Genomic DNA, 27,864 nt, shown 5'->3' with positions numbered 1-27,864 from the left:
TTCTGTTTGTCATTATGTATCGTATATCTTTCTTTTTCAAAAACAAAACTCGTGACTCGTGTTTTGTCAGAGGTAAGCTTTGTAGTACTGTATACAGTTTTAGAAGTTCCAATATGACGATAACGGAGACACGCGTCCAATAGAGAACTACTTATTTGTGTCAATATAAGTGGAACTACTTTTAGGGACTATGGATCTATTTTAGGATTTCATGTAAGAAAAATTGATTGCTCTCTTCTCTTTTTGAGTCGCTTTGTGCGAATTTTGATACTTAGTAGAGTCGATATGCTGAATAAGCTCGTTTCATTTTAAACAAAAGTGAAATGAATTCGTCCAAGGATCCATTCTTGGAACTATCTGAACGTCCCGTTCGTTTTGAGGCCGTTAATCAAGTTACAAATGTGTTCTTCGACGATTCGAACAAACAGGTACCAGTAACTATATCACTGTAATCACGTGTTGTTCGAAGGTGTTTGCAGTTCGATCGGGTGGTACAATGGGGGTGGTTGTTAAAGGTCCAACTGAAGACGCACCCCCAATTAATTTTCGTATGGAAGACCGTGGTCCAGTCATATCGATTAAATTCAGTTTGGATCAGAGCATTCTGGCCGTACAACGTACTAAGACTTCGGTGGAATTTATGATTTTTAACGGAAATATAATCGAGGGGGAGTTTTCTCAGGGTTGTAAAAAGAATACTGCGATTTTAGGGTTTGTGTGGACGCAAACAAATGAGGTCGCGCTGATTACAGACCACGGTGTTGAATTGTATTTACTCATTCCCGAGAAGAAGCTGGTTAAACATTTAAAGACAACCACCACTGTAATACAGTGGTTTGTTTGGTGCCCGACGAATAAAATTGCACTATTGGCTTCAAGTCACGGTTCTCATTTGCAACCGGTTGTATTTAAACCGGGCACAATTAGTAAATTGGCTAAGGTTGAAAGTGAGTAATTGTGTGTCTTTAACCTAAATCAAGTGGTTTATTGTAGCCGAGCCTGGTAGGATGACCTTAGAAAGGGATGTGACTTTAGCTACTCTGTACGAAATACCTGCAATCTTAATACTTCGCCATCAAAGCGGTCCGCAAACGGCGGAGGTACACATACATATGTTAAACGGACCTGGACAAGCGCCTGTTAGAAGTCATATTCTACGGCTAAATCTAACAGGTCGTTTTGCAATAAATGTTGTGGACGACTTGATTTTAGTACATCATCAGGTCTGCATGTTAACTACATGTTCAGTTGTGAAATGAATTTTTTAAGGCTTCCAAGACTTCGCAAGTGTACGATATCTCTCTATCGGATGAAAGTGACGGTACTGTTACATATCATAAGTCTGTGACTCTGCCCAGATCACTTAAACCAACTACTCTGCCAGTTCCTGGACTTGTGGAGCCCCAAAGTCACGAATGTGAGTTGTGTATCCTTTGCATTTTTAAAATACTCAACAGAAAAAAACGTATTCCAATAGTTGTCAATAAAAATGCCACAACTCGTGCTGTAACGTAATTGGGGTTGTTGCAGGACAGTAGCACAATACACATTTTTCTTAACATGCAATAGATTCTCCTAACTGGGTTGTTTTCCAGCCAAACATAGTAATTGATGCGAAATTGGGTTGTTTGTGGCACATAAAACTTTGTTTAACGACGTTATGTTCGCAAATAACTGATCTGGCTCTTTGCACACAATTGGCTTTAAAACGTACCACTGGAAAATCAGTTCTATTACAGGTTAGTATGTCGAAATTCAATAAATTTTTTTATTTATTTTTTATAAACAATGGTATGTGGTGTAAAATTGTAATCTGCTGTAGAACGATTGTAAATAATAACGGTCCCAGTGTGCTACCTTGGGGAACCTCTTTGGTTGCTTCGAAATGGTATTTATATTTCCATTTCAGTTACTTCTAGACCACATTCTTCTACCCAAGCCGTCCCTCTTTAAGCTTCAAGAATCGTTCAATCACATAAACTCAGTATATCGCATATGGGCGGAGGCAGAGATACAGATGCAAACTGCCTCTCCGGTTAGCGCTCCGCCGCCGAGCAAACCACCGGCACCGCCGAGAGTGCTAATTAGCCAGTCCGATATTTATTATAATATTTTGCAAAAGCTGATGAATAACGATGAACATTTGCAAAATCTTGAATGGGCCTTGACATGTTATATCACTTCGCTTTCCGAGTACTGCATTCCCACTGAGCTGCTGTTGAACGAGTTACTAATTAAAACTTTGGTAAGTAGAGGTAATTTCAACACAATCTAAAGTGCTTTAATGTAAAACAAAATACGTGAAGATTTGATATATTCCTACTTGGTCAGAGGAAAACCTTTTAATGCTTCCATTGAGCACCATTTGGGGACGGTTAAGGGTCAAATCTTATCGGAATATTTATAGGCGAGTTGTGATAACGTGGTGCATTGAGGCGAGTAACTACTGATTTTCATTTGGAATGTGATTAATGAATCACATGATAGCTCGCATCCGCGCACTGTATCTAGTTATTTATTTACGCACCTCCAGTCTGGAACGCGCCTAAAACGCCATTTATTGTGAAATACTAATTTAATTTTGTATCCTCGTTAGGTGCAGCGTCATAAATTTACAGCTCTCATGCAATTGCTACAATACGGCATTGTCGCCGATTCCAAACCACTCGCCTGCCTGCTATTGTCACTAGGAAATCTGCATCCATCTGCCTCACAATTAGCTATGGACATGTTAGTAAGACTGTGTAAGTATAGTAATGTAGGTAGGTATAGGTACTATAAGATCCAGCGGTGGTTCCTGATATGTCAAGTTGGGTAGCTATTGTAATGACCAAGAATCCTTACTAATCCCATCCTGCACCACTACTAGAGGAGCTGCCCCTGATGAAATACTTTTCCTATAGATTCAATCTGACATATCACGTGAAAGTAATCTGTTCACATAGGATACCCATTTGAGAGTATATTTTTGTCTTGAAGGTCCCAATAAAATTGATGATCTTATACATTTTTTGTACAGGGCGTCCCATGTTCGACTGTAGGCTTGGCATTATTAAAGCGCCTTTGAATTATTATTGACTAATATACCTACACATTTAAATAGTATTTAATAACTTCGGAGTGAATGAAATGAATTTAAGATTTTGTTAATTGTATGTATTAGTCGCATTTATAACAGTATATGCGATGATTAATAGATGTCGCACAGTGCGGCCGAAGACCGCGTTTTGCGGCCAAAATTCGAAACTTTAAAGAAATGATTTGCAATTTCGTATAGGTTTTTGAGGGTCGCTGATTACGAATTCGTTGTCAGAATTACGAAATTCAAAATGGCGGACTCAATATGGCGTCGTCCTTTGCGAAATATTTGACTTTTTATACAAATCATTTGCAATTTTGTACGAGTGGGTTTTCGAGTGTGCAAAAATCAAAATGGCGGATCCAATATGGTGGCGGATTATGCAAAAAATTTGAAAGTTTTTCTACGTTTCAAAGCTTTGTAATTACAAGAAAATTTAGTAATTATAAATAAATGTGTGAAAACAACAAACGTTTTTGAAATTGTTACAAGAATTTTAGGTGATATACGAATCAAGAGTCACAAACTGTACAAATAAAACATATTAACTGTTTATCAAATAAGAAGTCCACTAATTATACAGAGTGTTCCTAAATATGATATAAATAAGGAAGGGTCTAATTATTTGTAGGTGTCATTTGTCAATTCAGCATTAGCAGTCCATTTTAATTTATAAGTTCGTGTCTACAGGACTTCAAGATCTTGTTGTTTTTTCTTTATATCAAATTTTAATGTAAGTGTACCTGGTACGCTGAAGGGATTACAGCATTGGTCATGTCAATGATAGTGAGAATTTTCAGGGGTCATGTTCCATTTTCGACCCATGAACTGTTTTTTGCTGCGCAACCGGTAGATAATGAAACAAGAATTTCATTTCATGGTTTATTTAGAGACGTTTTGGACTCCTGTAATTATTTCGCAATTGCGACCGTTATTGAGAAAAAAAATAAAAATTTTCGGTAGTTAGTAAAATGAAAGTATAATTTTTTTAAATGGCCAGGCCCTGACTTTATTTGGATAATATCTTGCTTGTATTAGTTTTGACAGTTGTCATTGAAAATAGTATCTTGTGTTTGCATATGTTTATAAATTGAAGGTTTAAATTGTACAGTGTACGGTAGAACTATAGCACCCTGTAGATTGGTAACGAAGCGTTTGCGGGTCTATGTTTATATGAACTTTTAGTCATAAAATAAGCCAAACAATTAACCCCTTCTGTATTTACACCATATTTAGGAACTCCCTGTATGATATAGGTATTTAATAGATAACATTTTCTATTTCATTAGAAAAAATATACATTAAAACTCAAGTAGTAGATAGTAGCAGCTGAATTTTATGTTTTATTAACGAGCTCCTAGCGAGTTTATAATTTTGTTGTGTCTGTCCGTCCGTTAGCACGATAACTCATAAACGAATGGGCCGATTACGATGAAATTTTGCAGGTGGATTCTTTATCAAATTTGTAGATCGGAGTTCGTGAATTGGCAATGTAGCCCAAAAAGTAAAGTAGGCCCTTTTGACATCTCCGTTAGTTATGAACCGAATTGCATGAAATTCAATATACGCATAGCTTTAGCCATATAAAACACAATTCCAAAAGTTAAACCTAACGGATCAGCATTCACAGTGCCCTTTGCGCATCTCGACCATTTACAGACCGAATTGCAAACTTTCTTATTTATGAAGGTATTTAAATGAAATTCGATACATAGCCACTTGGAATAAAAGCAAATTTAACGCCAGTTTCAAAATTTGGTTTTGCGCATGCGCAGCTTATTTATGGAGACATTCTAATGAAATTTCATACATATACACTTTAAATAAAAGCAAAACCAACATCAGTTTAAAATTTGGTTTTGCACATGCTATAGCCATACCCAGGAGCTCGTTTGCTATATTTGTTTAATTTATTCAGTAGCTAATACCATTGTATTTATAAACGATAAATACAATGCTAATACGTTTCTCAGTAACTCTGTAACTTCCAATAGGTTTCAAGGCAGCATCCGACAGCGTGTTATTAACGAGCTCCTAGCGAGTTTATAATTTTGTTGTGTCTGTCCATCCGTCCGTTAGCACGATAACTCATAAACGAATGGACCGATTACGATGAAATTTTCTAGGTGGAGTCTTTATCAAATTTGTAGATCGGAGTTCGTGAATTGGCAATGTAGCCCAAAAAATAAAGTAGGCCCTTTCGACATCTCCGTTAGTTATGAACCGAATTGCATGAAATTCAATATGCGCATAGCTTTAGCCATATAAAACACAATTCCAAAAGTTGAACCTAATCGATCAGCATTCACAGTGCCCTTTGCGCATCTCGACCATTTACAGACCGAATTGCAAACTTTCTTATTTATGAAGGTATTTAAATGAAATTTGATAGATAGGCACTTGGAATAAAACCAAATTTTACGCCAGTTTCAAAATTTCGTTTTGCGCATGCGCAGTGCCAACTTTCTGATTTATAGGGGGATTTAAATGAAATTTGGTACATAACCACTTGGAATAAAAGAAAATTTAACATCAGTTTCAAAATTTGGTTTTGCGCATGCGCAGCTTATTTATGGAGGCATTCAAATGAAATTTCATACATATACACTTAAATAAAAGCAAAACTAACATCAGGTTTAAAATTTGGTTTTGCATATGCTATAGCCATACCCAGGAGCTCGTTTGCTATATTTGTTTAATTTATTATGTACTGTTTCAATTATCAACTTGAATATTGTTTTAAAAAAAAAAACCAAAAAATACCCTTAGAACAAATTTTTTGTTACAATGTTGATATTCGAAAAATTTTTGGCGTATTTTACTAACCTTCAGACATAGATTCCATTTGTTTTTTTTTTGGATTTCCTTTACTCCAAGCACTTTCACACCTTTATAACTTTTCCTGATTTAGAAACTTTTTTTTTCGAATTTTGGCCGCCCAACCGGCTTTCTGCCACACTGTGGGTCGATATGACTAGCTTAGTAAGACTGCCACCGCCGGATGGCAGACGACGCGGGTTCGAACCCAAGCATACGCGTTTTTTTGTTCTATAATACATGTCGACAAACAGGAAGCGAAGGATTGTGAAAGAAAGAAGTTGTCAGATGTAGAACAATGTTTCTTACATAAAGTTTCTTTATTAGTGATTGATTTTTGAATTTTTTAACATTACTTTTAAATTAATGTTGAATTTTTTTGTTCTTTTAGTGTTGTAACTCGCGAACGGTTTCGAATTTTCCATTTCTGTTTTCAGTAATAGGTAGACAATGGTCAAGGTACTAACTGATTAAATTTTAGTCAATAATCGTCAATTGAACTTTCTGTCCATCCATCTGTCGCTCGTGGTCTATATTGGTTTGAAACAAACTATTTGCTGTTGATCTAATAGGTGTTTATTGTTATCATAAATTTGAATTGGTGGGTCCTTTTGAGTTAGCAGCTAGGCAGGGGTTGTACGTTAGGGGTGGATTGTTATAGATAGTACATACATCATGTTTTTTCATGTAAGTAGAAGTTTCGATGAGAATTTCGCTTCAATTATGTTTTAAAAGTTACAAATTATGTTGCAATCTTTTGATTTTGGAAAATTTCCTTAGCAAACGTTAGCATATCTTTACTACAGGGTGGATTTCATTACCTATTTGTTAGGGAAGATTGAATATTAGTATACGGTGTTATTATCATTTAGGTCATATTGTAGTTTCCGATGCGTAGTTTGATAGGGTGGAATTTTGCATAGGTGTATGTAGCATTTTATATTTTAATAACTCGCAGGAAGGCGACTTAAATTCAATTACGATTTTTGTTGTCGGCTTGTGCGATGAGTCGGCGTTTTGTTTGTTTTATGTGGGGGCGTAAGATGTTTGTTGAATTTGTACTTGCAATAATCCTTTTTAGACATTGATAATATATTAAACAATTAAAACAAACTGTTTAATTCCAGCTGCAAACGAAGAAATTCAAGAAGTACTGATCTCTCAAGGCCAGCTATTGTCAGCGTTTAAGTTTTCTCAAGAAACCGCCACGCCTAGAAAGTTCCTGCAGGCAGCGGAAAATTTGAAAGACCCAATTCTGTTTCACAGCATGCTGTACTGTTTCCGATCAAACCATCAATATGACAACTCTTTTTTGCAAGGTAAGTGATCTTTCAATTTATCAAGATCAAGCAACAGAAGCGCTTTTAGACGAACGACTGCACAGCTTTATAAAGCACTACAGAACTCTGTTCCCTGAAAAAGCCATCGGAGACAGGTAAATGATTTAATATTTATTATTATTATATCACAATATGTAAATAAATAAAATTGTTTACAATTGAATAATAAATGACTAATATGTATCTTAAAATTTTCTTCTTTGTACATTTGCACCTTTATGAGAGGTCAAGGCGTAAAACAAATGCCGGACTAGGTTGTAAAATTACAAACTAAAAGTGCCCTTCCAAGTCGGGCCTCAGTCGGATACTATCACTTTTGCTTTCGTATCTAATTCGTCTGGGTGGTTTCTGGTTTGAGGAGTGAGTTGCCGACGTCTTACAGTTCGGGCATCTTCCATCATCTAACAATGCGATACAGGCAGTGTGAAAGGAATGGCCGCAACCCCATACAGCGATTTTCTCCTCCTTATTATCTAACCTATTGCTAAGTGTTTTTTGGCATAAATTACAATTGAGTGTTTGCACCGATATTCCTTTCCCGTGGTAGCATAGAAACTTCGCCAAACCTAAAAGAAGTGTCAAACTAAAAAGCACTAACAATTGAGAATATGGTGATAAGTTAGGTTAGGATTTTTTACAACTTACCGTGATGTAGATCGCAGCTTAAAATTTTAAAGGTTGAGTTCAATAACTGAATATCATGTTCGCAGTCAGACAGCATACCCTCCACCAATACCTTGATGTCGCCCAAGTTCGCATCTGTCACAAGCTCTAAGAGCTGCGCGGGAGGCACGTGAGGTGCAGCGGAATGTAGCAATTCTCTCATGGAAATATTTTCAACAACTGTCGGATGTTTTAGAAGTTCCAACCATAACTTCTGAGTTTCTTTGGCATCTAAATGCTCGCTGCCTCTTATGCACACCTCAAGAGCGGAATCGATCATGTTGTGTCGCAGTAGCAGATTCAAAGCCTGCTCAAAATCGCCACTTTGTTCCAACAACCACGCGACTGAGGAGTGCATCTGATATTTTTGAGTAATTTTGAGGGCCTCCTCTACTCTGCACAGATTTAACTTTACATAACTATATACAGCGGACGGATTTTTCATGCAAAGTAGTCGCAAATATTCCTCAGTTGTCTTCGGTGATAACTTCACATCGGTGTAAATAATCTGGCTTAAAAACTTGTACAGTAATTCCGAGTCCGTCTCGAGAATACAGCAGAGCTGCTCGGCTAGTTTTGAATAATTTTCGATCACCACATCTGCAGTTCTTTTACTGTCGACATCGACAAGCGTCTTAAAATTCGCCATAAACTGCTGTCGAATACAACGCTCCTCGTCCGAAATGTACTTTCGAATGTAACTAAAGACCTCAACATGCCTCACCTTATCGTTTAAATAACATTCCAAAATATTCGCAAACTTTCCTTGTTTTTCGTAAATACATTCGACTACCTTGTAACACTTCGCATCTAACGCCGTTTGTAGTTGCGCGTCGAGATCCAGGTGCCCCATCTTCTGTCCATTTAACAAATCGATCCACGCCTGTTCGCGTTCCGAGTGATCGCGCAAGCTTAACTTATCACCGGCGTTCGTCAGCGACTGTACGACTGTATTTAAAATCTCCTCGTCCGCACTTAAATTCGCGGATGTAATCAGTCGAGAAATGAAGCAGGCCAATATTATAACCTCACTATCCTAAAGAGATAAAAAAAAATGGGTTAGGCACAAAATTGCAAAGCGTGGAAAGGCCAACTGAATCGTTTTCCCTTTGAAATGCAATTACATGGTACACCGCTTAGTCTAACGGGAGCCCTAGCGGTTTTTATGGAACTAAAGGGTTGATTGTTCCAAAATTTTTAGTCTATATTTATTCGATGCGTCATGACGGATTAATGGCGTGAGAAATTTATCGGCGCCAGTCTGACGGGTGATAGCACAATTTTAATGTCTTTGACGTGGCCAAAACAGCCGAACAGAATTGTTCATAATGAAGCCGCGACGCAGCATGGGAAACGCGAACTTAGCACTCTTGAATTCTTGTGATTCTTAATTAATGGCTTTCACACGCGCCTGATTGGTTTAAGTAGGCGCAGTCTACGATTACAGATGACCGCCATTTTGTAGGCGTATTAGGAAATTAATAAAGAGTAGGGAGAGAAAGAAAATAAAGAACGGAGTGTTATTGCAACAACTCGGGAAAGTAACCTTTCTTTTTTAAGTTTTAAATATTCCATTTACTACCCGTTACGCCATCTGTCTATTTCTCGTGCAAGTTCGTTGTAGCATCAAGATTTTAGTTGATTCGGATTGCTGGTGCTTCAAAACGTGTATTTCCGTCAAAAGTGTTGAGTCAATGGAAACATTATCGGAACGTTATCCGAGGTACAAACCATTGTTACAGATTAGAGTGACCGTTCCGCGCTTTCACAGATACACCTTATACTTACACTAAATTCGGGCGGCGTAACGATCTGAAGTAGGATCTGTACCAACCGCTGTCTCTGCAACAACCCCATTTCTCCCGAGAACTCGACCTCTCGAAATGCGATTTCGACAACGTTGAGACATTCTCGCGTATTATACTTGAGGAGCGCGCGCAAATACGGGAAGTTTTGTTCGTTCTCCACGGCGTGAACCGTATGTACAGTCTCGAGGCACCGCAATACGTCATGCTTAATTCTTTGTACGTCTCTGTCGGGTATCTTTCCGTGCGGGTAGCCCAAACCGGACAGACACGCGGAAACGTACACCAACAGGGTATTCCCGAGTTTGTGATTGTCGGGGGTTAACTCGCCGATGAACTCGGTGAGCGGGCTAACGTAATCGCCCATAGTCTTAGTTGTGATGTGAATCCACGAGTCGTATAGTTTATTTTTCCTGCAGATGCCGAGAACTTGATGTAAATCGAGGCAGCTGAGGTCGATCGATAACAAAACGTTCTCCAATAACGTCGGACTCTTCTGGTGTAAGTAAGTGACTAAGGCTTGTGCAACACTCGGATTTAAAAAATATAAGGAACCGTCGGAAATATGGTCGATTAGTAACGTGTAGTACCATTCCAGGGTGTATTGGTCCAAGGCAACCGCGTCCCACAGATCGTTACATAGCAGATCTCTAAAAAGTAAATGGAGATAATCAGAGAGGAGACTAAAATTTGTTGTCCTGAATGTATCCATTTTCAGAAATGCGCCTACAGTCACATAAACAAGTGATCGAGTTAGGATTTTCGAAAGCATGAGTAACTATGACTCTTTTGGCAGTCCCAGGGGTTACGTGGAAATGAGTACTTTCAGAACATTTCTAACCCGCGCATGTGCAGAATAATATAAATACCTACATTTTATTCAATTTAACACAGCAATTCACAGCTGCTGTGAGACTATCTCGATCGACTCCATTCTGTATTAGGTTGATCAAGAACTTTTCTAGCAGAACCATAGCTGCTTTATCGCGATGCATATTTTCCTCAGCTGCCAAATTCAGCGCCTCCGCCCAACGGCCTTGATCACTGAGGTAATTCAAACGCTCAGACCACGTCCGTAACTTAACTATCTGAACATTCTTCGTGCCCAGCACCAACAGTTGATCCCCCCGACTGACTATACTGCTGTAGCAGGCGCGTTCGCCTGCCAAAGCAAAGGCCTCACTAACACCACCTCCGAGCGCCAACGCTTTGAAGTGGGCCGAGCTGTACACTAAACCCGCACTTGTAATATCGATAACCTCGAGCTCTCGTTGAGTTCGCACCTCGATTAGTCGCAAATTTTCGCTTGTATCAATCGTAACTAAATGACGCGAACCGATCCAATGGATCGTAGAGAGTGTATACGAAAGTCTTACCGACCGCAACTGCGACAATCTCAGTTTGTTACCGTTTAATCCCGCCAGGACACGGGTGTAGTTTAGCTCGTTGCTGCGTCCCCACGCCAAAACCGGCTGTAGGACTTTACCCACGGAAACAATTTGCCACGACAGAAGCGGCAAAGTTGTCGCCACTCTCGGAAGTTGTTGGGTGAATAGAATTTTCAGTCGAGGGCGAATGGCTATTACTATCACCTGTAAATTACAATGCTTTTATTGTGGATTATGGTGCATAAGTCAGCCTTTATGTTACAAGTGCTTTGAAGGAACACGTGTTGTGCATATGCAGCAAAATTAAAGAGGTTCTAGCTACGCGCAGGGTCTCTCAAGAACACAATAGAACAAATAATCTCAGTTAACAATGAAAACGTTTGTTTAACAAAATATGTTTACCAAAATTTGCAGTGTAATTATGGGTTTCAAAACAATCTAATTGGTTCACTGTTTCGGGTAAAGTTTTGCTCTTCAAAAACTGGCAAAATGGACGAGATTGAGGGCCCATAAAACAAGCGAACAATAGGGACACATATTTAATTCATAGAAATTAAGAATGAAAAATATTTGATTTCTATTACCCCTTTTGCTTACCTCGCTCTTCCCCTACGGCTCTAATTGTATCCGCTCTGCCACTGGCACAAAATGGAACCAACGCAAACTAGAGGTTCTGGCAGATCTTGCAGTATCCACCCCGAATATCGCATAGCTTACAACTAAACCCGTCCGCATTAAATGTCACTGTTGTGCAATATGATTTAATACTTCCCCAAACTAAAAGATCAAACCATCCCTTAATTTGAAATAACGAGAAACTTGTAACGGGTGGTCGCTTTAGAATTAAAAAGATATTTTTTCAAATTTGTATTTTGTTCAGTATAGGAAAATTTACACATGTATCGCTTCATAGCGAACGTGAAGGAAAGTATGTCTGGTGATAACAAGAAACGTACTGCGGAAAACGAGTGCGGTTGCAACGAAATCCCCGTTCTGTGAAATGCCGAGCACGTGACGTAAATGCGGGTTTCCCATTCGTTAAAAAAGATTATTTCGTTTATAAAATAGGTCCCGTTTCAGAGGTTCTAACGGGCGAGATTTAAACGAGTGGGAGAGCGGGAAATTCTAAGCTGAGATTCGCGAGCGCTCACGTACAGTTTATGCGGGAATTTTTCTATCGTTGAAAATTCATTCTAGGTTGATTTTCGCGAACCACCGCTTACCATTTTAAGTCAGCTGAAATTGAATTTTTAACGAAGTTATAAAAGCAGGCGCGTACTATTTTGTGTACGAGAAATTTTAATTTCGCTTAGGCGGTCGAAATCCAGAACCAAAACGTGCAATTATTGAGTATTGAGTTAATAAAAGTACACGACATACATTAACCTTAAGTAAACAAACTCAATATTTCTTCTATAAATCTACCTTACAAAAAGCTACATCTTTGCTGCTGTGGTCGCCCTTTCAGATTGTCGCATCCAGAACTACGAAACCCAGATGTCAAAATCTCTGTTCCTTTTTTTCACTACTCTCTTTATACTATGGATTTTGTAAGTCCTCAATTAGTAGCATTCAGTAGTGATACCTTGTTATAAATTCCCTTTATTTTGCTAATGAAGAGTTATTTAAACAATTAACTCTTTTGTTGAAATGTAAAATTATTGCAAGGCATTCTTTCTTATTAATTAACTAATTTGGCTGTTTTCACATACATCAAAACATGATTTTTTATTCATCATTTGATCCATTGTATAAGCAGACTTTCGAAAGTTATTGTTTTTACAATGAGTTTCAATTTTAAAGGAGAACATGCTTCTACAATTCTACATTGAGATAGAACTGCGCGTAGATAGACAGAAAAAATGTGCTAATTAATTCCTTTAGAAAACAAGCGGGCCTCAAGCAATTATAAGGCAGTATGTTGGTTGCCTATACTACAGGGTTTATCCGTTCGACGCTCGAATTGAACAAGTCAGATACTGTACCTTGGAAAGAGTGGCCATTGCTACTAAAATGTGATGGCCAAGCAGTTGAAGATGATGGTCCTGAACTAAGGGCTCAAACACACACACCTCCCCCCTTGCACCTGAAAATAAACACTTCGAATCCCACGTGCGAACTCCCAAGCGCCGATTAAAAGTTAATGAAAATACACAGCCTGCAGAATCACCACTTAGTGCTAAACCGTTTAACGAAGTAAAGCGTAAATGTAGTACAGCCGATTGAGGTGCGTGAGCATCTGGTAGACGACGAATAACGTCACCACTGTTAGTGTCGATCATTGATATGTACCCGCGCTCATACCTAAAAGGTCTCCACTAAAAAGTCGTGAACACGACACATACATACCCAACGAGTAGTCGTGTAGAATCTAAATTAAAGGCTAACGCAGAAATAGCACCCTGATCATTTGTGCTCAGATCGTGACAGCACCAACACAATTTCTGTTCGGAATCAAAAGCCAACGCGAAACCGTGTGACGTTCCCACGGCCACAAATTTTACACTGTTCGATATAACAGTTGGTAAGCCAGCACTGACGCGTTCCTAAACAGATGTGTGCATTACAAGTATAGCGCCTGTCGCATCTATACCCCTGCCGATGCAACTTGCGAAGAAATTCCTTGTAAAATACCATGGTATAACATTGACTTTGATTTCTGAGTAAGGCTATGTAACGAATGTAAAGAAGTACTGTCACTACCCTCTTCCGATTCCAAATCCCACAAGACGCTCTCGAGGGTAGGCGGAGCGACCGGCGGTATATCATATTCGAGATCGTTTAACTGAAATTTATTTAGTGGTTAATGTTTAAACTTGGTATTAGCGTACTTACTTCTTTAAAGTCTAGTAAAGAATCATCAGAGTCCTCGATTAGAATTGAATTAGTTTCAGAGTCCATTTTCTGATGTGACGGAATTAAAGCCTTACATATTTAAGTATTTTTGAAAATGGTAAATTCATTAGGAGGTATTATAATTAATAAACTTTTTGTGAAAATTTAATAAATTATTATTATAACCTCTAAAGTTTAGTTTGACAGGGAGATATGGTTGCATCCAATTATCCATAAATGGAGAATTAAGCTAGGCTGCATTCAAGTTATTAAATGAGAATGATATTTGACGATGTAGTAGAGTAGCATTGATTATACACACTGTATAATCAATGATAATAGGGATTCGACAATCGACTATTATGACATTTTAGAGGCAAGAAAGTAATATCGAATTATTAACAGACGAATATTTCATTCTTATTTATTGACATCTACCACCATATCTCTAAAAGCAAAAACTGTCTACTTTGTTGCGCACATTTTTGATATTACGTCCGAATAGACAACACTGTTTCCTTCACAAATGTCCTTACAGAATCTCGATATGGCTCCGACATTAGCGTGATCCTCTGTGTCCGCGGGTATAGAGGAAATTTTCCTCTATGCCGCGGTGTAGCAGGTACCGGTATCATTTTGGTAAAACGAGTATTGTTTCAACCTCATCTCTAACTCTTCAGAGCTTCTGCCAAATCCTAAAAGCAGTCAGTAGTCTCACATGTTTCACCTCGCTGTTTGCAAATTCGGTTGATAAGCATGTTTTGGGTTAGCTAATATTTTCTCTTGATTTTGGTTCAGATTTCCTCTTAAACACTATTTTAGATGGTGATATAGTCCAGCAGCAATAGAGGTGGGGTGCTGCGTTGTGATAATAAAACTCATTGAACTCAATTTCGTCAATGTCTTTTTCATTTCTTGGAATCCGTTCTGCTTGATTCGATGACGGGAAGTATGCCGAAATGGTATGACGTATCTCATTGCGTTTTGCCCACCGTTGTAGATGCCTGACGTACTGTTGTTGACCTCTAAGACCCCATGCGTAGCAAAAACCTCACGCAGTGCTTGTGTAGCGCAGTCCGAAGATGTAGATGCTACACGTTTCTGCATCGGATAGCAGTGAACTTTTGAATGGTTTGAAGAGAAGGATATTCCTCACGACATCTTGGAGTCTGTGATGTAACAGTATCTAGCAATTTTGAATGGTTCCCGCCTTTATGCATTTCATTTAAGGAGAAAAACGCAACTGGAAATATTTTACCGCGAAATTTAACAATTCAAACTGCATGTTTGAGAGTTCGTAAGGAAATGAGCGTCATGATTTTCACTGGCAGCGAAGTTTTTGTCGACCGCGGGAGAACTGCAATTGTGGCATACAGCGTACGTGTTTGATTCAAAATCTAGCCTTTATTCTTTACTTTGTCATATTGGTATACTATTTTAAATATCGGTGTAAAGTAATGATTAAAAGGGAGATAAAATTCCTCGATGTTGTAATGTTCTTAGGGGTCTATCAAGCAGACACTGAAAACGTTGACTTACCCTATACTTACCGTTGGCAACACTGGCAAAAATCTACAAGCAGAGCCACCTACCTTTCAAATCGAAACGATGGACGTTTCGCGGCACTTTTGAATTTGGATGGCAGTCGGCTCGATAGGGATGGCACGAATGGACTCCTACGTTGTGTAATCGGTTGTTATATATGTTGGGACGTGAGACATAATCGGGAAGGGAATTAAATAAGAGAGAACTTTTGTGTGTAAGAAATGACAAGAACAAATAAATATATAGGCACACAACAAGACCATGCCAGGGAAGCCTTCTACGGGACAAAAACCCCGGCATAGGCCACACAAATACATGAAATAAATCACCTACAGCAATAAAATGCAAGAGAAAATACACATAAATAAAACATTTTAAATTGTCTGATAAAAATCAGATAATCAAATCAAATGCAATGGTAAATGGTGTGGCTCTACTCGTCTTCCGTTAACATAATTTGATGTAACACGAAAAGTACATGTGAGAATGCCAATAGCAAATATTCATGTGAAAATCGATTATCGCTCAAGCAGAACATATTTTAAATAGTGGAAATGTTAATGAGAGTCCGTACTCGCATTGCTAAGATGCTAAAAACTGCAATCCGCACGAAACAAGTAGGCAACAGATACAGCGAACTGTATTAGGTACCTATTCCACGGAGACAGAATGAACCACTCGCACACACAAACATCGAAACCTCAAATAAGAGAGCCCCCCTTCGGATAGCTAACGTACAAGAACTGCAGCGCGCCAGGAATCAGAAAGTAACAGATACAGCGAACAATCAAACTGTTTTAGGTACTTCCATCACGGAATACTTACGGATCAATCTAACAGAGCAACATCGCACCTGATAATCAACTCCTGGTGAATAACAGAAATAACTACTTAATAGAATAAAATAATGGCATAATCACCTGTACTAGTATAGCAAACACGATTCATCTAACGGTACTCAAAACAAAGGCATGGAGCACGTAATGATTCAGATATCGTAGTTTATGCAAATTCAGCAAAATGTAAATAATATCAAATTGTGGCAAGAAATTCAATTATTGACAGTTAGTACAAGAAAGAATAAAATGGTTACTACCTGTAAATACACCTTCAAAGCACCACCACCAAAATAATCATAATCCGTAAAGTCACTATATACATAGATATTAGTGACTTTAATAATCCGTCGACATCGTCGCCATCTTCCCTCCTCCTCTAGTTTCGTTACGAAAATCACAATTCGGCATCTGCGCAAAACGGTCGATTAGTTATATACAGAGCATATCATATTTTTGTTTCTAATGTAAAGGTGTGTTGCCTAACCATAAGGGTGGGTTATCACAATGTTGTTGTACAGGTTGGAAACCAAGTTTGAAAACTATTATCGTGTGACATTGGAAAAGAGAAAGTAAGTGAGTACATATCTTGGAATAGCTCTTTTCTTGTGTGATTAAAAGAGGGCAAGTTATTGAATTTAGTTAACTATCCGTATTAAGAAATTGGGTTCATTTAACAGAGATGCATAAAATAACTATATTCTATTGTTGAAGGTCGTTTTATCACTGGACAGACGGTTCGTGTATTTAATTGAATGTGGGCCATTACTATAAATAACCGAAATTAATGGTTTTATTTAAATTGGTAAAATTTATAGGTCGATTTTGTGTACAATTTCTTTATCTTTAAAATTCATTCGAAGGTATTATTTTTTTTATAAAATAGACAGGTATGTTACGAGTTAATGGGTTTGGATAAGACAATAATTGATAACAGTTTTTGACTACGTTAGTATGTTACATTTCGTATAAATAGTGCGTCTTAGGAAAAATTGCAGTAAGGTTCACGATAACGTGCCAATTGTCAAAAAAGTTGTGTAATAATTATGGGACGTTTAGATTCTCCGTTTTGACCGTAATCGGGTATCCCTGTACTTTTTTTTAGGACTTTTTAAAGCCATTTTTAGTGACATGACAGTCTCATTCACTTTTTCTAGCATCCCTCACACTTTGTATGACATTACATAGTATTTAGTATGGAACTTACTGGCAAAGGTGGGTTACACAGCAGCAGATTATCGAATTTATTCTATTTGGCTGTACACTTTATATTAGTTTAGTAACATATAAACCAAGTAGGGATCAAAATTGATGTGTAAAATAATACTTTATTATACATAATATGATTAAGTAAACCTGTAAATTAAGATCTTTTACAACTTTGGTCTTGACTAGTTTGAGATTCAAATGTAAATAAATAAAAAAATACTTTAAAACAATATAAATGAGATGGGTACATGGCAACAAATTATCTTTGGTCATTACATTAAGAAAATAAAGCTCGAATACATTTGGAATGGTTATTTATAGTTTATCTCCTGATCCCAAATCTTGATTAGCTAAGGGATCCAATTCCTTAAATAAACTTAACCAAGAAACTTGCGCTTCAGTCTTTTCATTTCCTTTAAGCTTCGACGGAATGTTGTTATTGGGCACTGAATCGAACTGTTCGGGTAAATTGAAAAAATTTTCTTCCTGCATTAATCGAGATGGCATAAAATCGCCCAGCAGATCTGCTTCACTCGAAATATTCATTTCTAAGAGAGCCAAATTTGTCAATGCTTTATCTTCCACCATCGCGGGTGCTTTACTTTCTGGCATTGAGGGAGTGAAATCTTCCCCTAACAAATTAGACACTTCACTAGCATCTCTAGAAGTGGTTCTGTAAACAAAGCATGGTGAAAAATGAAAGGGAATGTGCAAGGACATACTCAGCTTCTTGTGCCTTTTCCTCCTTGACTTTATCAGTATAATCGGCATTAAAAAATGTACTTTTATCCTTCTCCTCCTTGTCTTGTGGTGTCGCGAGTTCCGATACAATTGAAAATTCAAAAGGTTCGACATTCTTCAATTTACTCGAGCATAACAGTAAGGTATCCGAAGCTTTAGACGAAAAGGTAGAGATTGCGTTTTGGTAGGAGATTAAAGCGTGCGAAAACATATTACATCGTGCCGCTGCGAGTAGATCAACCTTTTGTAAGCAGGCCAGCATTAATCTGTCGAAGCGCACTTTAGAAGACTTCACATACGTTTGAGCTTTACGAAAACGTTCCAATCCGCAGCCGGTGTCGGGATCTAACTCTGTAGAAACAGATTTCATCCAACTTAAAGCGGCTCGATACTCTGTACGAATTTTTTCCATTTCCGATACTGTAACTCGAGTGTCAGAAACGGCACGCCCACGAAATGTTTCCACTTCATGGTGAAGCCTTAACAGTGGTGGTCGAATTGTTAACCGCTGATGACCCGTATATGCAAGTGCCTTTCCGGCTGCTGCCAGTAATTGACCGGCGCTCGCATTTTTTTCATTTTTACCGCATTCCTTTAGGTATCTTCCGAGAGCATTTTCTTCTTGGGCTAAATAGCACAACCTTTCTTGATACAGGTCAATTATACGTTGTAAATGTATACAGCTTTCAGCGATGGAACGAAACAGTTCCAATTTTGCATCAAGCTCTGCATCCGAAGAGACAATGCACTCATCTTCTTTACTACCCAATTTACGCTGTACACTCTTCTTTGTTATCCAGTACTGGTGTTGCATCATACTTCGAAAAAAGTTATAAAAACATTCAAATTACAAATTTTTCAATAAACGTCATCAACCTCAATTTATAAATTTATGACAGCAAAACATTAAATACTTTTTGTTACTGCCAACCGTGCTGCCAACCTAATAATGCCGAAATCACTGAATGAAACCGAATATCTAAAGCCATGTTTACGAATAAGCAGAATTGTAGATCATACATATGATTTAGGGGATTTAGAATATGCTCCATGAATGTCGAATGATGACGGTTAATCCTCAAATGGCATCGCAGATTATTGAAAAAAAATGCGGGTTTTATTTTTCCAATTTTCCGTCTTTATTATGAAAAAAATTGAAAACTAATACGGTTGATTGACGTAAAAAATTTTTTTCTACAAAAAACCTTAATACATTTTTGCTCTAAAATAATTTGGGGAGCCAATAATCGCATGTTATGAATTTTACATTGAAATCCCTATGATGCGTTACGCAAGTCACCACTCTGTATATAAGGATCTACGAGTAAATAAGAGGCGCTTTCTTTCGGCTACTTCACGATCATGATTCGTAGGATCACGTTTTACGAAAGAACGTGTGAATTTAAATCAAAGTATGGTTTTAAGTTTAAGGAGTACTTACACATTTGCATTCGAATTACGTATTTTTTGTTTGGAATATGAAAATAATTTAAATACAAGTGGAAGTACTTGCACGATTATGCTCCTCTTCAGCTACAAAAATTGCCTAACCTAACATTTGAGCAAAAATATCCTTGCATTTATAGGTTAGGAATTCATGATCATAAAACTTTTATGTTCAGTTTGTTCACGATTTTAGCAATCGCACTTCGGAAGAAGAAGAACGTGATTTGACAATCCAAACGCGTTTGGATCACCGAAAGAAAGCGCCTAAGGATCCTACGAATTACAATCATGATCGCGAAGTAGTCGAAGGAAAGCGCCTAATCAGTGACCTTTGGCTGTGATCAAGGTACCACACCACTTCCGTTATCATTAACGTCCCTCTTCCAGTGGCGTAGAGATATAATTTTCTTTCCATTAATAGGAATAATGACATAAAGTGTATAGAAAGGGTAAAATATAACATGCTCGTGGTAAAGCAATCTGAAATTATGGCTTTGAAATGAAAAATTTAATAAAAAGTTTAATTTAGTGGACTACTGACAGTGACAGACCCGCGTTTTCATATGTCGAATCTCGGAAAATGTACCTTCATGGGAACCTATCCACGAGAGTGAAGTGCCCTCTGGATGTGGTAACTTCCGTCTACCTTACCCCCTCTACCATATAATACTCCCGCAATTAGTTTTCTAAGTCATTGGTATGACATATCCTCACTGCACTTATGCTGGAACGCGCATTGTCGCTCTTTGCCATAGAAACAGCGTGCGCCGAGAGAGATAGCGCAAGGGGGATTTCTATCCCTGTGCACCACGAGCCCAAGGGCAAATCGCTGCGGTAGGGTTTAGGGTGACGATTGTTCCAGGGCCGCATCCGGAGGCGCACATCACTGAACCTCTGTCAAAGTCAAGGTGCAGCATGCATGAGATTGAGGGGTGCAGGGTTCCGCTGCAATCCGCAGGGTTCAATTGGAGAAGACGGTTCCACTTATAAGGCCCTGGGACGTCGCGTTTCGACTGAAAGTTCAGAGGCACCTTCCAGTGGTTAGAAAGTCTTAAAAATATTTCAGCCACCAAAAATTGTTCTGGTACTGATCTTTCTACGGATTGAATCGAGACCAACGTAGTTTACGTGTAGGCATAATTTAAGAAGTATTGTACAAGGTGTAGAGTGGGTATGTTTGAATAGTGATTTCGACTAACAAGTTACTTACCTATTGATTCTATCTATACATCTCAATGGTACACTGATTCATAGAAAAATTAGACACATCGTATGTTTTATTACACATATAACAATAAAAAGTATAAAAAGTGCAGTATAATAGATAAGATAAACGACCACATGTACGTATATCTAAATGCTAGCTCGTATATAGCTTTTGAAGGATTATTCTTTTACTAATTTTGTAACTCTAGATGAGGTCTTCTTTAAAGTGCAGCGGGAGTTAGCGCTAAGTGTTGCTTAATGAGCTGTAAGTACTTCGCTATAGCAGAACGAATTTCAGGTCTGCAGAACGAGCACCTACATATTTTTAAGTTTGAATGAAACCATATGGGAATATTAATAACAAAGGGAAGAGCTGAAGGGCGGGCATTTTCTCAATGCAAATTCTACGATTAATAACAAGCAATTATCTACCAGGATAGTCCGGTCAAAATAGACATTCCAAATAACAAAAACTCCGACAGAGCTGAATTTTGGTAGAGACCTTGGGTACACCAGTAGAAATAAGGTACCAAAAGTCCCCATAGATCCCATGTGTGCTAAAGAATGTCAAAATTTTCGGTTTTTTAGATTTTTTCTCGAAACGGTAGGTTTTATTAAACTCGTAGCTCAGACAAAGATTGTAGATCATAAAATCTACAAAAATGATTCTTATACTCTTTTCTTTAAGAATCGCCATTCCTAAGATATTTCCCGTTGAAGGAGTTACATTCTACACATTTTCATACCGACGATGAGGTAGTAAGTATACCTACGTGGTGCGTTTTTTAACGTGGTTTCCCCGGTAGGCCTACTCCACGATCTGTTATAACGGATTTTTATTGGAAAATTAATACACATGGTATCTATGGGGACTTTTGGCCCTTTATTTCTGCTAGTGTACCCAAGGTCTCTACCAAAATTCAGCTGTCGGAGTTTTTTGTTATTTGATCAGTATTTTTACGTCTATTTTGACCGGACAGGAATACAGTCGATGTGGAAGTGAACTTGTGCCTTGAATCATTTCTCAACTAGTTAATATTTAGAAGGGTTTTGGCATTACCCACGCACGGTTAGGTACTTCTTCACAGCTCATTTGTTTATTCGTTAAGTTGGAGCGTACGCTTGGCGTGACCAAGTTGGTTAGTTTAGGATCCAGTCTTATTTCATTCTGTTTACAGGTTTACACTGATGAGTAAAAAACGCAATGAATACACATGCGGTTGAATTGAATACATCGAAGTGGTTTAGGTACTTATTTGGTGCATCTGGATTAGGACCTCAACATTCGATTAGGCCAATTACTCGATGTGCAAGAAGTGGGAGATTATGTCGATCGGCACCGGAAATATGATGGTGGAATTTTTCTCGCGCGAAATGGCGTAGAGAGCCTAACAAAAAAGAGTACTTCGGTAAGAAAACAGTGTTAATGCTACAATTTAAAGTTAAAAAATTACAGGCGTTATAAGAACAATCATTGCACCACTTGAGTTTCATTTTATGTTTATTCAATTTCACCGTTGCAGTTGACTAAAACACTTTCTGCTCGTGTAATATCGAGAGAATATTTTGGAACTGCTTTTACGTGTTGGCTTTGGAAATGTATTGAAAAGAATAGATGTTTTACCTGAATTAAACTACAGTACACTCGCGTTTTTGTGAACATTCCCATATATGAACAGCAAAACATTCCTATTGGCTACTCTGTAGTGTGAACAACGTATACTCTCAGTAATGTGAACAGTAGGTACATTTTGCAGGTTCAGACTTGCTTGCAACTGTTTTGGTAGCTTATTGGGTATTTTTGTAGCAAGTGCCAGAGGCGAACGCATGTGTTTGTGCTCATAATTTACAAAATGGCACATATTGAACTATGCGATCAAAAATGAGTTGCTGTCGAGTCACCTTTGGAATTTTTGTTTGCATAGGAAATCGTACTTAACTTAAACTTCCAAAGGCGTCGCGACTGCAACTCATTTTTGATCCCCTGTTATATTATAAAACCTTCTGGAATTTTCTGAGTTCGTATTAACGAGAGTCTACTGTAGTTCAAATGAATAGCTCAACACGTGATGGCATTTACTTAGATGTCACCAACGTCTATGGCCCGATGATGTTTTAGATGCAATTTATCACTAAAATTTTGTTTAAACTTGAGTTTACCAATTCTGGAGGTTTTTAATTTTAAGGTGAGCATTTCAATAATAAAATTAAACAACACGTATTAAACTTTATTTCATAAACACTTATATAAAGTTTGAATTACTAGAGTAAAAATTGCATTAAAGTGTAAGTACTTAGTTGGTAAAACCATAGTGCGAAAATATCACTTATACTAGGTTCAAATCAGTGATAAGCTCCGAAGATGCATCTTGACATTGTACATAACTCTGACTTGAGTAGTGATTAGGCCCCCTTGGATTGCATGAAGTAAGTCAGCAAATCGATAGGCAGCGGGAACACGATGGTTGAGTTCTTCTCCGCAGAAATTGTATTAAGTGTCTGCGCAATTAAATTACGAATTACAATTCTTTCCCTTACAATACTACAACACTCAGCACCGTGCTCTACTTTAGCAAAAAAAGCAAGGTAGCAAATTAGTGCAAACTACGCCAATCTAATTAATTTCTAGCATTATAATCTACAGATATTATAACCAAACTCCTGCATAAAACGTGATAGCGGCCTGTACAGAGATGTGTGTATGCTTTGAGTTATATTTACAGTTTAGTTTTAGACTTTTAACCAGTCTTGTGAACTGGTTCGCTTACAGACAACGGGTTTGTACTTCCTTCATATGACATGTATTTGAGTACCGTTACAATTATGGTAGATATTTAACACTAAATCAGTACATTTATGACATTATAAAAATGTATAAAACACTTGGCAATACACTACCAATAGTTAGAAACTGTGTACCGTGAATTACGTGTAGCAGATCAAGATGTCTTCCGCATTCTAAGACCTAACCCGATCCTTCACCTCGTGCTCCAATGAAAAGCATTGCGCTCTACGTCAAAGGAGTTAACTTCTGGTGGCAATTTGAACATTCTTAAGTTACTGAAGATGGGGTCGGATTGGATACATGTCGCAGGTCTTACAAAAGAGCTAGGAAAGTAACTCATCAACAGATCACAATGTATCAGAAGTAAATGGTGAATTCACCAATTGATTTTGTTCCAAAACTACCCTTACTACTACCCTAAAAAATTTGGTGCCCTCATTGTTATCGATTCACTCTGTTTTCGCCTACATTTTATAATTTCCCTAAGCAAGACCAGTGCTCCGGTACGGTACCCCCGCGACATGTTTGAGTAGATTTTCTTAATTTTGCTAGTTGTTAATAACCCTTATGATGTGCCCCTAGTTGGTGTAAACATACAAGTATTTGAGCAAGGTGTACTGTGGAAAAAAAATTGTCTTTGGGGACAGATTGTGAAATAAAATTTTCGAATACATTACTTTCAAAACTACCCCCTTTTGTTTTATCTTCTCAAATTGTAGGACGGTTGAAGGTTAATGTACTCAAGAAATTTCGTTTCACAAATTTTGTTCGAGCAATTCTCCTAAAAACGATTTTTGACATTTAGACTAAATCCTAAACGTTTGATTATTTAACACAGTATATTTGACGGTCATTTATTTAATGCACAGCCTATTTATTTAAAAATAGGGTAGATAAGACCATTTGAATGGTATTTGTGGAAATGCTTCCAACAGGCACACTCACACAATTTTGGTAATATTACATTTAAAAATTCATTACTACACCTATAGTGATTATCAAATACAAATATCTTTCTTAAAGTTATATATTAAATTTATTAACTACACAAAATGTAAAAGTTGCCGTTCTTGAGCAAAACAGAGATAAGTGAATGGAATTGATCATTCGGCAACAGAAAAGCAAATAAAATAAATAAGTAAAACAAAATAACACAGCATAAAGTAAAATAGAAGTACAAAATTAAAAAAAATAAACTAATTGACGATAAAAAAGTTTATTGGAAAACTTTACCGAATCATGAATTCCAACGCACTTTTCAGCTTATCTCCCATTCTATTCATGCGAATTACTTTTGAACTACTTAGGTACAAGAATACAAAAATCTCTTAAAAGTATCACGAAATTCAATAAAATATACATCAGTATCGCATTAGAAAGACACGAGACAATATTAGTAGGAGGAAAACAAAAAAAATCAATATTTGTAGTGATACTGCTGTATACTTACTATATACATATTGATTTCGTAAAGTGGTTATACGTGTCTATAATTTAATATTCCGTTAGTGCGCAGATGTGTATAAACATTTAAAATCGGTGCTCGATTGGCCACAATTTTTTTTTAATTTTAAACAACTTAGATTCCCAGACGGTTCGTTGGTCATTTGAAATGGGAAGTCTTCATTAGACCGCCTCTTTGGCACGCATGAAGTATGACAGTATGTCAATAGGTAGTGGGAATACAATTGTTGAGTTCTTCTCGCTTGATATGGTGTTGAGCGTCTAGTAAAAATGCAATTTATTTGAACTTCACAAATATATTCCGTTGATGTTATAGGTAAATGTAGAAAAAATAGATTCATTTAAATTGGCAAAACTTCCAAAGGCTTAATTAACATGAAAAGCGATCTTTAAAAATACAGTGGACACGAAGCCCAAAATGTATATGTCGATTTTTACGGTTGATTAATTTCGGTGTGTAAGCAATAGGAGACATTTAAGATTCAAACAATAGATAAACATACAGAAGCAATGTTTACATTCAATTTTGTGTTTTTAACATTATTGTGATGCTGGCGGCGGGATTCATAATAAACGTATTCTATAGAACCCTTCTATAAACAATGGAGCTACTTTTTTTACTACCTACTTTTTAGCGCATTTTTTAAGAATTAAAAACAAGTATAAATCGTGCACAACTCTTGTGCAGATAAAGCGCACATTTTTAAACCGAAATAGCTTTTGTTTTGACATCACCAATGGATATATTTCTTGCAGACGTCTCAATCGCCCTTTGTGAATACTCTATTCCGACAATCCGTCCTTAAGGTATAAGGGAATATACCCGATCACGATAAGAGGTCGAGCAGTAGGGGTATGGTTGGTAGAAATTAATTCCTTTTGTTGAGACCTTTAATTAGAATACAATGAGAGGCAAATTCCCCCTTCCCCCTCAGGCCCCGTCGCTCACTGATCTCGCACGGGAAAGTTATACTTTGTACAAACCAATTTATTTCGATGGGACTTTTCATTAGAATACCATGAAGGGTAGAACATGTGTTTACCCCCCTCCCCCATTTTCTAAAGTTTAACTTGGCACCACTAAAGACATGCGTATGCCTTCTTCAAAAGTGCGCTAAAAATGTGCTATTGATTGCGTTTTGTCCGTCCTTCCGGACCCACTTCTGCCGTTTCGAACTACTTTTAGGGGAATGGTCCTAGAGTCCTGGAATTTTCTGCAGTAGGTAGCCTATACCTTAAAGGTGTGCCAGACGACCATCAAATTTCGCTGCCCCCCCCCCCCCCACGAATTATTTCTTGAGATGCTGTTTTTGAAGTAAAACGTGTGTAACTTTTACATACGACAACAAATTGGTCTTAGTTTTTGTATACGCATGCCTTTAGTGGTGCGAAGTTAAACTTTAGAAAATTGGGGGGGGGGGGGACACATGTTCTACGCTTCATGGTATTCTAATGAAAGGTCTCGAGGCACGAGGGGCGGGGGGGTTAAAATTAAATGTTATCTCATTGTATTATAATTAAAGGTCTCAACGAAAGGAACCGTTTTCTACCAACTACTGCCCTTCCTTCTGTCTTCTTATCAAAGTACGTGGGTGAGGGGAGAGGGGGGTGGAACTATTTTATCCTTCATGTTACTCTAATGAAAGGTCTCAACGAAAAGAATTAATTTCTACCAACCATAGCCCTCCTCCTCGACCTCTTATCGTGATCGGGTATATTCCCTTATACCTCAAGAACGGATTGTCGGAATAGGGTACTCATAAAGGGCGATTGAGATGTCAGGAAGAAATATATCCATTGGTGATGTCAAAACAAAAGCTATTTCGGTTTAAAAATGTGCGCTTTATCTGCACAAGAGTTGTGCACAATTTATACTTGTTTCATTTGTATGCTTTAAATACACCAGGCGTTTAAGAATCACGGTTTCAATGTTATTTGGTGGTGAATTATGAAATTGCTTACTTTCAGAAAAATTGAAATTTAGCAATTTCGATTTCGTTAGTACCTTAATATACAGGGTGTCTATTATATGGGATATAGTATGTATCTCGGTAAATATCGAATGTGTACAAAATGTTTCTATATGGAAGTTGTTCAACATTTTACTTCCCATAATAAGGCAGCATTCAGTTGTTTTTATTTCAGAAAACAAATGAGTAACGAAAAATAATTTTTTAAATGGCAGTCCAGCTTTTATTAGGCTCATTTAATAGAAATTTTTGATGATGTAACATGTTAGTACATACAAGAAACTTTTTCAAAAGCTTATTATATAACAAACGTACACATTCATTTGTTTTATTTTGATGTAGGATACCTAGATTAATGTTTTTTTGAAAAATTTTCTTATATTAAGAAAATGTATAATGTAAAGGTGCACTGCCATTTAAAAAATCCAAAACAACCCTATTATGGGAAATAAAATGTTAACAACTTTCACATAGACAAATTTTGTATACATTCGATATTTACCGAGAATGTTACATGACGGTATGTAAGAAAAGTTGGGTGATTAAGATTTGACTTGCGAACCCCTTTCGTTATGTACCCTTCTACGGATCCATCAGAACGTATAAAACAGGCGCCGAAGCAGCGGCGGCGGCGTTACAATAAAGGAGATTATTTTGCCGAGAGGATGTGCTATGAGATCGGACTTAGGTGAAAACAGACGGACTAAAGCAATACAGGCGGAAAACGTTTCAGCG

The 27,864-nt window shown here is 37.6% G+C and overlaps 4 protein-coding genes across 8 annotated transcripts in view; 1 reads left to right on the top strand and 3 right to left on the bottom strand.

Annotated features, from left to right (window-relative positions):
• Positions 1 to 127: 127 nt before the first annotated feature.
• LOC116173133 (regulator of MON1-CCZ1 complex) lies at positions 128 to 7,419 on the top strand. The gene is made up of 9 exons (XM_031490417.1): positions 128 to 428; positions 470 to 947; positions 994 to 1,223; positions 1,270 to 1,426; positions 1,570 to 1,739; positions 1,910 to 2,245; positions 2,597 to 2,744; positions 7,024 to 7,215; positions 7,265 to 7,419. Exons 1-9 carry the CDS (start codon positions 324 to 326, stop codon positions 7,333 to 7,335), a joined length of 1,887 nt encoding a protein of 628 aa, XP_031346277.1. The 5' UTR covers positions 128 to 323; the 3' UTR covers positions 7,336 to 7,419.
• On the bottom strand, positions 7,327 to 14,122 carry LOC116173132 (vacuolar protein sorting-associated protein 8 homolog). Its single transcript, XM_031490416.1, has 8 exons — positions 13,928 to 14,122; positions 13,686 to 13,877; positions 13,442 to 13,638; positions 13,078 to 13,396; positions 10,578 to 11,296; positions 9,688 to 10,354; positions 7,882 to 8,935; positions 7,327 to 7,802 (listed from the first exon to the last, which is right to left on the bottom strand). Exons 1-8 carry the CDS (start codon positions 13,991 to 13,993, stop codon positions 7,507 to 7,509), a joined length of 3,510 nt encoding a protein of 1,169 aa, XP_031346276.1. The 5' UTR covers positions 13,994 to 14,122; the 3' UTR covers positions 7,327 to 7,506.
• Positions 14,123 to 17,616: 3,494 nt separating this feature from the next.
• LOC116174808 (islet cell autoantigen 1) lies at positions 17,617 to 19,158 on the bottom strand. The gene is made up of 2 exons (XM_031492798.1): positions 18,240 to 19,158; positions 17,617 to 18,190 (listed from the first exon to the last, which is right to left on the bottom strand). The coding sequence occupies exons 1-2, from the start codon at positions 19,073 to 19,075 to the stop codon at positions 17,833 to 17,835; spliced, it is 1,194 nt and encodes a 397-aa protein (XP_031348658.1). The 5' UTR covers positions 19,076 to 19,158; the 3' UTR covers positions 17,617 to 17,832.
• Positions 19,159 to 20,963: 1,805 nt separating this feature from the next.
• Positions 20,964 to 27,864, bottom strand: part of LOC116173492 (band 7 protein AGAP004871) — a 113,641-nt gene continuing 106,740 nt past the window's right edge. For 3 of the 5 annotated variants that reach the window (XM_031490991.1, XM_031490995.1, XM_031490992.1), the window contains exon 7: positions 23,124 to 25,420. In XM_031490991.1, coding sequence (XP_031346851.1) covers positions 25,322 to 25,420 — 99 coding nt within the window. In that variant the 3' untranslated portion in view covers positions 23,124 to 25,321. Of the gene's footprint in view, positions 22,299 to 23,123; positions 25,421 to 27,864 lie in introns of those variants that run through there. The other 2 variants (XM_031490994.1, XM_031490993.1) reach the window with 2 other exon arrangements.

The sequence above is a fragment of the Photinus pyralis genome, unplaced genomic scaffold (assembly GCF_008802855.1).
Source record: "Photinus pyralis isolate 1611_PpyrPB1 unplaced genomic scaffold, Ppyr1.3 Ppyr1.4_LG6, whole genome shotgun sequence".
Classification (NCBI taxonomy): Eukaryota; Metazoa; Arthropoda; class Insecta; order Coleoptera; family Lampyridae; genus Photinus; species Photinus pyralis.
The sequence above is the reverse complement of the archived record's forward strand: the minus strand, read 5'-3'. Positions and strand labels throughout refer to the sequence as shown.

What these genes read in the sequence shown, in the direction of transcription:
- LOC116173133 (XM_031490417.1), top strand. Translation starts at nt 324, where the DNA reads ATGAATTCGTCCAAGGATCCATTCTTGGAACTATCTGAACGTCCCGTT. An exon ending in GAAAATCAGTTCTATTACAG is followed by an intron (nt 1,740 to 1,909) that starts GTTAGTATGTCG and finishes TTTCCATTTCAG; the next exon opens with TTACTTCTAGACCACATTCT. An exon ending in TGACAACTCTTTTTTGCAAG is followed by an intron (nt 7,216 to 7,264) that starts GTAAGTGATCTT and finishes AAGCGCTTTTAG; the next exon opens with ACGAACGACTGCACAGCTTT.
- LOC116173132 (XM_031490416.1), bottom strand. Translation starts at nt 13,993, where the DNA reads ATGGACTCTGAAACTAATTCAATTCTAATCGAGGACTCTGATGATTCT. An exon ending in CGCAAGTTGCATCGGCAGGG is followed by an intron (nt 13,639 to 13,685) that starts GTATAGATGCGA and finishes ACATCTGTTTAG; the next exon opens with GAACGCGTCAGTGCTGGCTT. An exon ending in TGTGTTAAATTGAATAAAAT is followed by an intron (nt 10,355 to 10,577) that starts GTAGGTATTTAT and finishes TTTACTTTTTAG; the next exon opens with AGATCTGCTATGTAACGATC.
- LOC116174808 (XM_031492798.1), bottom strand. Translation starts at nt 19,075, where the DNA reads ATGATGCAACACCAGTACTGGATAACAAAGAAGAGTGTACAGCGTAAA. An exon ending in GAAAAGGCACAAGAAGCTGA is followed by an intron (nt 18,191 to 18,239) that starts GTATGTCCTTGC and finishes CTTTGTTTACAG; the next exon opens with AACCACTTCTAGAGATGCTA.